Source organism: Juglans microcarpa x Juglans regia, unplaced genomic scaffold (assembly GCF_004785595.1).
Source record: "Juglans microcarpa x Juglans regia isolate MS1-56 unplaced genomic scaffold, Jm3101_v1.0 JmScfU0057, whole genome shotgun sequence".
In the NCBI taxonomy this organism is placed as follows: domain Eukaryota; kingdom Viridiplantae; phylum Streptophyta; class Magnoliopsida; order Fagales; family Juglandaceae; genus Juglans; species Juglans microcarpa x Juglans regia.
The window spans coordinates 17736-28506 of NW_024475801.1; the positions used below are offsets into that span (position 1 = coordinate 17736).

The 10771-nt window shown below is 36.3% G+C and overlaps 1 protein-coding gene across 1 annotated transcript; it reads right to left on the reverse strand.

Annotated features, from left to right (window-relative positions):
• Positions 1-1069: 1069 nt before the first annotated feature.
• LOC121245543 (COP9 signalosome complex subunit 2-like) lies at positions 1070-9806 on the reverse strand. The gene is made up of 9 exons (XM_041143579.1): positions 9727-9806; positions 7744-7984; positions 7591-7665; positions 7378-7512; positions 4963-5150; positions 4373-4441; positions 4138-4228; positions 3882-4016; positions 1070-1467 (listed from the first exon to the last, which is right to left on the reverse strand). Exons 1-9 carry the CDS (start codon positions 9747-9749, stop codon positions 1264-1266), a joined length of 1161 nt encoding a protein of 386 aa, XP_040999513.1. The 5' UTR covers positions 9750-9806; the 3' UTR covers positions 1070-1263.
• Positions 9807-10771: the final 965 nt, after the last annotated feature.

Below are 10771 nucleotides of genomic sequence, written 5' to 3' on the forward strand. Positions count from 1 at the left end.
TACGTTGGGCTTTACAGGCTAGTGAAAACAGCTTGGAACGGTCACAGTTACATGACATTTATTAAACTCTTTCATGTATCTGTCTCTATATGGTACCAAGATAGCAAAGGCATTTGATCGGACCCATCAATTGTCTGCAAGAATGCAAATAAATGGATCTCTTGTTCATTAATAGTGAGCCTATTCATGATATAACGATACGATTTATTGGATTAGATACCTTTTGCAGGATCATAATCGGGTCATCTTCTTTGTAACGTCTAAACAGGTGTGTCACTTGCACTGCTCATGAGTCAAGATTCCACATTTTATTCACAAGCAAAATTGTGTTACGAGTGTCATATTTAGAGGGAAAAAACCATTACACGAATGTAAAGTTTCACTCAATAAAGATACTCTCATTTTTTTTCTGCTTCTATCCAAAGGATCGACAGCCCAAGAGTCTTCTTGTACAGCGCGTCTCTTTAAGGTTGCCAAAAACCTACAGATCTATCTTTTTCGAACTTAAGAGGAAACAAAACTTAAAAAGTGCTTGTGGGAAAAGAAGAGGAGGAAGCATCGTCCAGGCGAAAAAGCAAGCACTAGAATGTGTGGGCTTTGGAGATGATCTAAGTCTAGAGAGAGAGACACACAATTTAACTTTTCCAAATTTCTATATAAAATATAATAAATAATTTAATTTTTTTTTAATTTTAAAATAATAATAATATTAAAAAATAATATTCTAATAATATTTTATTCAACTTTTATCACTACTCATATTATTTCATCTCAACTCACTGTCCAAACCGGACCTTAACGATGCTACGTAGGATTTTCGGATAATGTAATCCACACACGAGCATTTAATGCTGTCACCTCTCCCTGTATTGGACCGATCAATTCAAGCAATTGGAAAATATCTCAGCTACAAGTATCTACTTTTCCCAACAAAATGAAAATGGAAGGGAATCTATGTACTCACGGATTACATATATAAATATATATATATATATATATATATATTCATTGACTCAAGTAAATGGTAATATTTTGGATCCCCAACTACTAAAGATCCTAAAAGATTATCTCCAATCAAATACCAACACTTGGTTTGGCTTCTTTATATCACAAACATTACATACAAAGATCGTCAAAATAACATAAAATAATCAACAAAAGAGATTGTTTATAATGCATGACAGTCATCTCAACATGACACGACTAAACCACCAAATGGAGAGGATATGGAAAAATTACATTTTCTCCCTCTAAATGCAAATCCTAGCAAACTCTATTGTTGATAGTTTGGTAGAGAGACTTAAGCTGCGTGTTCCACTTCTCCACAGCGGCATACTTCTTCATTCCCTTTGACCTGTCCCAGCGCTCTAGCAGCCGGTTCACCTGATCAATGTGCCCATGGATTTTGTTGTCCAATATCAGTGACACCAGCAACTGCTCAACATCTTGTTCGGGCACATTAAGCTCCTGAATAAAACATCCAAGTACAATCAGCCTATAACTTGTAGTAGTAAGGAAACCGCAATTTCAGCTAAGTGTCATGGGCCAAAGGAAAAGAGATGCAAAAGAGAAACACAAGCAAAGTACAGGGAGATGCATCCCAAGTCAAAACAGACGCAAAGCGATAGAGATCAGGAATATGGAATACTCAGGAGATGCATATTAACTTGTAATCTATAGCTGTCTAGGCCATTGAAATCTACAGCTTTAGCGCATAAAAATAGAGTTTTAACAAAGAATAATCTAATCTCCTCCAATGAGCACTCCTTATCTTCAAAAGTCCGATCATTCCATTCCTTCCATAGGCACCATAGAATACAAATAAGAACCATCTTCAACACAACTGTGATTTGTGGAATACCGCCCAAGTTCGTCCAGCTGGACAGAAGCTCGACCACAGAAGCAGGCATAACGCAGGCCAGCTCTAATCTTCTGAAGACATCATCCCATAATCCTCTAGCAACCTCACGATGCAGTAGAAGATGATCCAGTCTCACCACTCTTTCAGCACATGTAGTACTAGTACAAAACATTTCTCATTTATTGTTTATAGATGATTTGATATTTTGTGAGGCAGAACAAAACCAGATTCGTGCTTTAAGGGCGCTCCTACTTTGCTTTGAAGCTATGTCCAGTTCAAAAGTGAACTTATCTAAGTTGAAGTTGGGTCTAGCTAGAAACGAATGTTCGCAACATCCAGTTGCTGGCTAACACTCTCGAATGTAAGGTCTCCTCCTTTCCCATGAAATACCTTGGGCTTCCATTGGGGGCCGCTTTCACAGCTAAAGCTACATAAGATTAAATAATTTTTTTTATCGATAATCAAGAAGTTCTATTCATAATAATAGGCAAAACCCAAGTACACAAGGAGTATACATGAGTAGATGGGATTAAATAATTGAGAAGATTGAATGTAGATTGGCAAGTTAGAAGAGATTGTATTTATCGAAAGATGGTAGGACCACACTAATCAAGAGCATTGTCCAATTTACCAACTTATTTCCCATCTGTGCAGATGTTCCCAATTCCTGTGACTGTGACGATCCAAATTAAGAAACTCCAGCGTGATTTCCTTTGGAGTGAGTTGGGGGAAGAATTCAAGTTCCACCTGGTCAAATGGGAGGATAAGGTATGCTCTCCAATCTCTAATGGTGGACTGGGAATTAGAAATTTGAGGGTATTCAATAGGGCTCTTCTTGGGAAATGGTTATAGTGGTATATAATATGGAAATGTAGGGTGGGTTGGAGTACTAGGGAGGTACAAAGGGATTTATGAAGTGGTAGTATGGAAGCACATTAGACAAAGTTGGGGGTTTGTGCTCAACAAACTAGAATCGTGATGGGAGACAGATTTAGAATAAAATTCTGACATGACTTATGGTGTGGAAATAGAGCCCTCAAGGACACATTCCCTACATTTTTCAGGATTGCCAGTAAAAAATAAGCATCGGCCACTGACCTCATGAAGATGTTTGGTGGCTTAATCCAATGGATTGTGAGCTTTATTAGGGTGGCCCATAATTGGGAAGTTGGCAGCTTTCTGGATTTTTTCAGACTCTTGTACACCATGAGATCAAGTACTCAGGAAACTGACAGTTTGTGGTGGGTACCCGCTACAAAAGGTACATTTTCTGTTCGTTCCTTCTATAAGTCCCTCACACATCCATAGAACAATCACTTTCCATGGAGAAGGATTTGGAAAAATAAGGCAACTCCCAAGGCGGTATGTTTTGCAAACAATCAATGCGATAGTACTACTTTATCAAAAAGTTTTTTTTTGTTTGAATTCCAAATTTTACACAACTGCCCTCCAATTAAAACATCATTTGCAAGTAATAGTAAAAAGGTTTGTGTATCATTACTCTTCAAGTTACCAGATATCTCACAGATGCCATTACTACATACTACAAACACTATAACACGTTATCACAACTTGATCCTAGGGGGAATCGAACTTGTGACATGGGACTCGTGCACACGAGTTCGCCCTTACCACTTGGGCTACCCACGGGTGGGTCAACATGCTACCACTGTCATGCACTGTCATTAGAACGTACATCAACATGCCCCTTACTACTTACTCATGAGCCAAACCTAACTTAATGCAGTAATATAATTAACTAGAGGTATTTTTAAGGGATTTAAATAAGTGCCAAAAGCAGTCCAGCGACATCAACGCCTATAAAAGATGTCCAATTCATCAAAATCTATTATTTTATGCATGCCCCTTTTACAAACTGAGCCAACGTAAAAAGTACCCATGAGTTTATTAGTCCAGCTGGTTGGATAACTTAGCATTACCCTAAATAAAAAAACTCAGATAAAATAACTGAAAATAGAAGTTCACGTATGCACAAACGCACAGAGGAAGTAATAGCTACCTTAGATATGAATGGGATTCTGATCCTCGTGTAAGGTTTGATGAGCTTGAGCAGGACTTGTGTTCTAATATTTTTTAAGAGGTCCTCAATATAATTTCTGATAAATGGATCGTCCATAATTGTTCTTCTGTTACTCTGACAATCAACAAGTTTCACAAATAGGCTTAGGTAAGAGGAGACAAGTTGAATACAATATCATAAACTTAGGCATAAATGCAAAGCATAATGGGACGGAGGATGTCTGTATAAACTTTACCTTCAGAATTTTCTCAAACTCCAATATTTCATTTCGTTGATAGGCTGCTATTAGATTTGTCATTGCCAAAATTTCAGGGTCATTTTTGTATCTGCAAAGTAGCAGTTATGAACACCGAATGGGAAGAATAGACACCGCTGCCTAACCCGCCCAAAAACCACAACCCCAACCAAGAACAAGAGAAGTGAAACGAAGATAAAATAGATGGAATATTGAAATTAGATATAGGACTTACGGCTTAGCCTCCTGCCCATCGAATGGATTAACTTCAGATTGCATCAGCATGTTGGCAAGAACCAGATATCTAGCACATTAATCAGGAATGAGGGAAATAAGTGATATATGAAGTACAGAGATGACTGGACCTATTTATTTCAAACTTTCAGAAATCTATACAAAAAAAAAATCTAAATATCTAATTTCCCATAAATCATTCTCTCAAAATCACCCCCTACTTGGCTGGTAGAGCACCTTCATTGAAGAGACAGATTTTGAAAATGACGAACCCTGGAGACCATGAAAATGCAAAGTTTTTTAACCCGGTTAAACCCCAGGCCCAAGTAACATGCCTATATAACACAGATCAGGTAAACATTGGCCTTTTACCGATAGGACACAGCCCCTAAAAATTGTTTGCATCTAAGGATTTGAACCTTAGACCTTAGAACTTAGACCTTTTACCCTTGCCACATGAGCCAACCCCTAGGGATTGGATGCATAATTGTATCATCTTAACAATAACAAATTAACATGCATAATTATTTTCTCATGAAGAACGAATAATGTTTGTTTGAAATCAAGGATTAAAAGTGTTCCATTACGCACTTCAAACATTGGATACGACGCTGATTTCCAGCTTCATCATAGTTTTTAAAAGCTTCAAAGAAATCAGTAGCTGCTTCTGCCCAATGGCGCTCCGCCATGTGCATTTTACCCCCGCATTCATGAATTATTCCCATTATCCTTGGATGGGGTATTGCTGATTTTATCGCAAGTGCTTGCTGGTATAGTTGCTGCAATAAGTTCACGTAGTCCAATAAATGATAAGAAATTACATCAACTTCAAAAGTTGAAACTGCATCCAACATAAATGAAAAATGAGAAAAGCAATCACAAATATGAGATCAGACCTATCCATCAACCATCATACAACAACAGATCAAAGATTCACAAAACATAAACCTTCTACTGAGACAGCAACTTTCATTCCAATGATGGAATGAGTATATAACCATTGTGAAATTTACTGGAGAGAACACAGATAGGTAATATATAAAACAGAGATAAATTCTATACACCTCTCGTCCTGTTGAAGTTCGGAATAGGAAGACAAGTTTTGCTACATCAGATCCCACAGGCTAAAACGAGCTTCAACCACTGCTAATCATATCTAGTTGTGCAGATGGTAACCAACCACATGATTTCTAATTTCATAAGCAGTTAAACATTGTGAACTAAAAGGTCATAAAATGTATTCAACTTATTAGTTTTTCATCAGATTTTAATTCTTTGTATTACACCCGTAGATGATGAAGTAGCAATTAGGGGTGAGCACCAACTTAGTCGAAGTCGGATTCCCCTAAATCCCACTCCGACTCCGACTTTGTCGGAGTTCAAATTCGAACTCCGACTCCGACTTGGATTTGTGTAGGCTCCGATCCGACTCCGACAAGTTGGAGTTGAAGTTGGAGTGGAGTCAGATTTGGGCTTTCAGTTTTGGGCCTTTTTTTAGCTTTATATTTAGCCCATTTTAAAAAAGAATTTTTTGTGGCCTTTCAAATTTCAATTTTTCCAAAAAATTTAAAACTAAAACTAAATCATTCACTGCTAATTTACTTCTATACTAACATCTAACTTATTTTTATACTAGACTTATACTAAGTGTCTTACATGTTATCATACTATAGTATGACATTATTTTTAGTATCTAATTACATGTTATTATACTTCAGTAAATTAGTATATGTGTTATTAATTTATTATGCTAGACTTATTTAAATACTAGTATCTAATTTATTTCTATACTTGATTATGCTTGGTAGTAATACTATGATATTTACATATACTAAACTATCATTAGTCTATTTATATTATAGTATAAATATATTATTTTATAATAATTAGCTCATACTAGTATATTATTGAATTTAACTATATAAGTTCTAGTTATATAACTATATAACTATACTAGTATATATGATAATAAATAGATAAATACATATTTTTATAACATATGTACAATATCGGAGTCGGATTCAAAGTCAGAGTCGGAGTCGGAGCATAAAGTCGGAGTCGGTCCAGCTACACCTCCCTCCACCTCCGACTGAAAAATTAAAAAAACAAACCGACTCCAACTCCGTTTGGTCAGAGTCAAAGCGGAGTCAGATTTTCGGATTTTTGCTCAGCCCTAGTAGCAATCTCTATTATAAAAGTCTTCCCTATTTATTTATCGAAATAGACTTTCATATCAGTACAAAATTATTTATTAACCCATCCTTAAATGCTACTGTAGGTAAGGAAATAGTTTAAAAGGATGAACATTCATGATGGCCCTACAAGCTTATGAATTAAACTAATCCCACTGCATGATTTCTATTCATTTGGCATGATAGAAGTTCTTAACAACTATGGGAATTTTCAACTAACAATTTCCATAAAGTTGTCATAAAGAACAAAATATATGGATGCCAAACCAAAGAACGAAAGTTCAGAATTCTGTGTAAAAATATTTTTTAATAATTATCAAGAAGAATTTAGGGCCCAAATGACAAAATTGAAACTAATCCTTTAAAAAAATAGGAAATCTATCCTTCCTTTCTCTTTTCTTTTTTCAAGGATAACACGTTAGTTATTCTTAATTGCCGTATGATATGAATTCAGTAATCATGTGCCTAGAGGATCGTATTGATGCTTCCATGAACCAGCAGGATTTGAATTTACTGTCATTTTTCAATAGTAAAACCATATTCCTCCATAATTTACAGTATGTCAATGGTTTCACGTTTCTCAATTAACTTCTTCATTTCTTTTTTGAGTCAGAATTTGTTGCACACACCAAGGAACATTAAGGCACAAATTGTCCAAATATTATGAAAGAAACATTAATATTATATTTCCATTTCAAACCTTTTCCACGATTTAACCACAGGCAAACTCATCAAAATCATTGAAAGACATGGTCAAGCAGAAAAAAACAATGTCACAAATTCTCTGATTCAAGTAAAACTTCAGAACCCTGACCTTGAGTTTTTTGTTATTCTTGGTCTCAGTGTACATTTGAATCTCTATTGCATATACTTCCAAAAGTTGGGTTCCTTTCTTGTGGTCATCTGTACCATCTTCTTTTCGACAAGATTTGTGAAGCTCCTTCAAAATCTATGTCCAAGAAATTATTTGCTACATCCAACATGCATAACAGAAAACTGAAGTACAAAATCAGAATCATCTCAATACCTTACTCATTCGGCCATATTCACCCATGTCAAACCAAATCTTGCAAAGCTTGAGATTTGTTTTAAACCACAGCCTCTGCACAGCATGAAAGTAATACATTCAAAACTAGCACTCCTTAAATTCATTGTGGACTGGTAGAAGATGACTTCCAACCTCATTTTTTGCCTCTTCAAGGGCCTTCAGAGTTGTCTGGTAGAACTCTTGCAGAAGCCCAGAGTTCTGACTAGCTGACCCAGAAACGAAATCCATGATGCTATTTATACATTTTTCACTATAATTTCGCGTCACTGCTGACTTAATGTAAGTCAACATTTCCCTGTAAGCTTGCATCATTTGTTCATACTTTCCTAACCGATAATACAACTTGACAGTTTGTTTTAGAGCCTTAAATCCCCTGACAAACCAGACAGGAAAATCATTCACAATATGTAATGATTTCTAAGTCCCAAAAAAACCAAGAAATTACTAAGATAGAGTTTAACTATGTGGGCCATTGAAACGATGGGTTCAAATATAGAAAGCAACTTACAAGAAAAGATGGAAACATTCAAGTTATAAAGAAATCTATACAAGAGAAAGGGGCACAATCAGCACAAAGTTAGTATACGAAATAAATGCAGAAAGTTTAGGATCTAAAGTTTTTTTTTTATTAGTTTAGGATCTAAAGTTGCAAGGTTCCAGAAGTCCGAATATTAAGTGGATATTCTACTAGTTGTTGCCAGTATATCAAACAATGATATTAGTAGAAACATCTTCAACCTCATCGCTTCAATGTCTTAAAACTTCCATGAACTTGCTCATACCAGATACACCAAAATAAAACATAAAGGGACTGCACTCCATATCACACTACTACAGAGCTTATCAGAGCAACCCTTTTCAAATAGCAGTTTAATTATTTAAACATTTCTATATAATAAATATTGACAATTGATAAAAATAATTACAAATTTAAGTTGCAAAAATAAAATAACATTACTTGATCTTTGAAGGATCCTAAGAACTGGTAAGCACTTAAAGCAGGATTATGGGCAACACAACATTCAAAACTTCAACACAGATTACGCAAGGCTTATGATCTCCACTAAATCTTCAATGAATGCACCTACACCAGCTATTTTGGTCACTTCAACCGAAATTGTCCTTGCTCTCATCATCTTGCTCGATCACTCGCAACCAATCTCCAGATCATCTGGAGGACTAAATATCCCTCATCCAATTCTTTTTTTTTTTTTTTTGATAGGTAGACTAAATATCCCTCATCCAATTCTATTTGGCATTGAGGCTTGTTGCACATTTAGGGTGTGTTTGGGAGTTTCTATATGGTGCGGTTCATCGATTGGTCAACGAGTGGTGGCCTAACTTGCTGGAAAAAAAAGTTTTATTATTCTCAAAATGCAGTTTTCTGGAAGATGATCTAGTCTTGCACATTGTGTTATATTTGGAGAGAAATGAATGATTCGCATTCGGAGGACAGCGAAATGATGGTGGAGGAACTCAAAGATTTCTTCTGTAGAACCATTTACCATTGGATCATTGCCCATTTCAGTTCTACTACTCCCAGTTCCAAGATTTTGTGCTCTTTTTCTCTTTCTTGTTAGCTGTTTCTCACGTATTCATCATGTTTGCTAGGATAACACTCATTTGTTCATTAATAAAGTTTAAATTGCTACATATAGAAAAAATGTTTCTTACAAATCAAATAAAAATAAGAAACGGATGCAACAAAGTTGTTCTTGTAAAAATTAGTGTAATTATAATTGATGCAAACAACAGAGGATACAACTGCATCTTAGCCTTACATACATATTCTTCCGGACTTTGTATGATTGCATTTCTGCATTTCTATCAAATGTATTGATATTTTAAATATTAGAACCTAATTCTTTAGAAATTTCCCCAATATACCCTCATGTTCAAGTGCATCTTCCTGTTTCTCTTAAAGAGAGAGAGAGCAGGAAACTATTGGAACAAGCACAAAAGCACATTTGTATCAATAAAGCTAGAGGTATATGACTATAGACAGCAAGACAAAATTTTGAAAATTTGGAACACTTGTAAATGTTCTATCTCTAATTTATTTTTCTCTCACATAAACATATAAGCACAGGGAATTCCAATATTTAATATGCTCACCACTCCGCCTTCTCTGCTTCCATGCGTACTACTTCAGCAAAACCAGCCAATGCACCTCAGGGTCAGATTCAACCAGACCTGGAAATATTGACCAGAAGAAAAAGAAAAATAAAAAAGGATATCAGCATACTAGGAACGAACAAACAGCTACAATATGTATAATAATTATGCGATTTCAACCCCAAGAGAAATTGGGGAGGGGGGGGGGGGGGGGGGGGTAGCCATCAATAAAAATTTCTATAAACATTGGTTAAAAATATATGTTGAAGGCACTTCCACTGTCATGCTTTAAGGCTAATGTGTCTCCTAAGCCTTGGCAAACATCATACGTGCCGGGCAGCTCATGATTGGGAAGTTAACACTAGTTCAGAATTTTTCAACTTATTGTATTTCACGGGGATAAGAATACAAGGAGTTGATACGATGCTGTGGTCAAGGGAGATTTTCTATTCACTCTTTTTACAAGGTCATGACCCATCGGGACGACTCACTTTTCTCTTGAAGGAACATTTGGAAGAGTTAAGGCACTGCTTAGAGATTGGCATTTAGCCAAATGCCAGTCCAGCTCTTTATTTAGTTAATGTGGCCATAAATAGGACTACATTGGATTAGCCAACTTAAGGCCATCCAGCCCATGAGCTACAGTAATGCCATCCCAATCTACAAATATGACTTGTTACTGTAGCAAGGTCATATAATTTTATATCATTTCCTCAACCCTACTTCGTCCAGCTAGTTTCTTTCCCGCGGCTTCTTCTTCTTTCCCGCACGGCAGCCTTCTTCTCCTTTTTTCTCTCCAGCTCCTCTTCCGTCACAGGCTCCTCCCTCCTCCATTGGTTGCAGTTTCAAGCTCCAAAAGAAGCTCCTTCTCAAACCAAAGCCCCGTCACCATCTTCTCTGTTGCTAGCTCCTCCTCCTTGGCACCAGTAAGAATCAAATGACTCCATAATCTTTGCAAATCAATTAAACCCATCAGACCATGCTATGAATTCACTTTTCTTCACTAAGACGCTCTCACGCTTCACATTCCCAAAGTCCCATGTGC

Coding starts and splice junctions, on each gene's coding strand:
- LOC121245543 (XM_041143579.1), bottom strand. CDS start 9,749: ATGGAAGCAGAGAAGGCGGAGTG. Junction 4,442..4,962: donor CGTCGTATCCAATGTTTGAA/GTGCGTAATGGA, acceptor TTAATGTGCTAG/ATATCTGGTTCTTGCCAACA. Junction 4,229..4,372: donor GATGGGCAGGAGGCTAAGCC/GTAAGTCCTATA, acceptor GCTACTTTGCAG/ATACAAAAATGACCCTGAAA.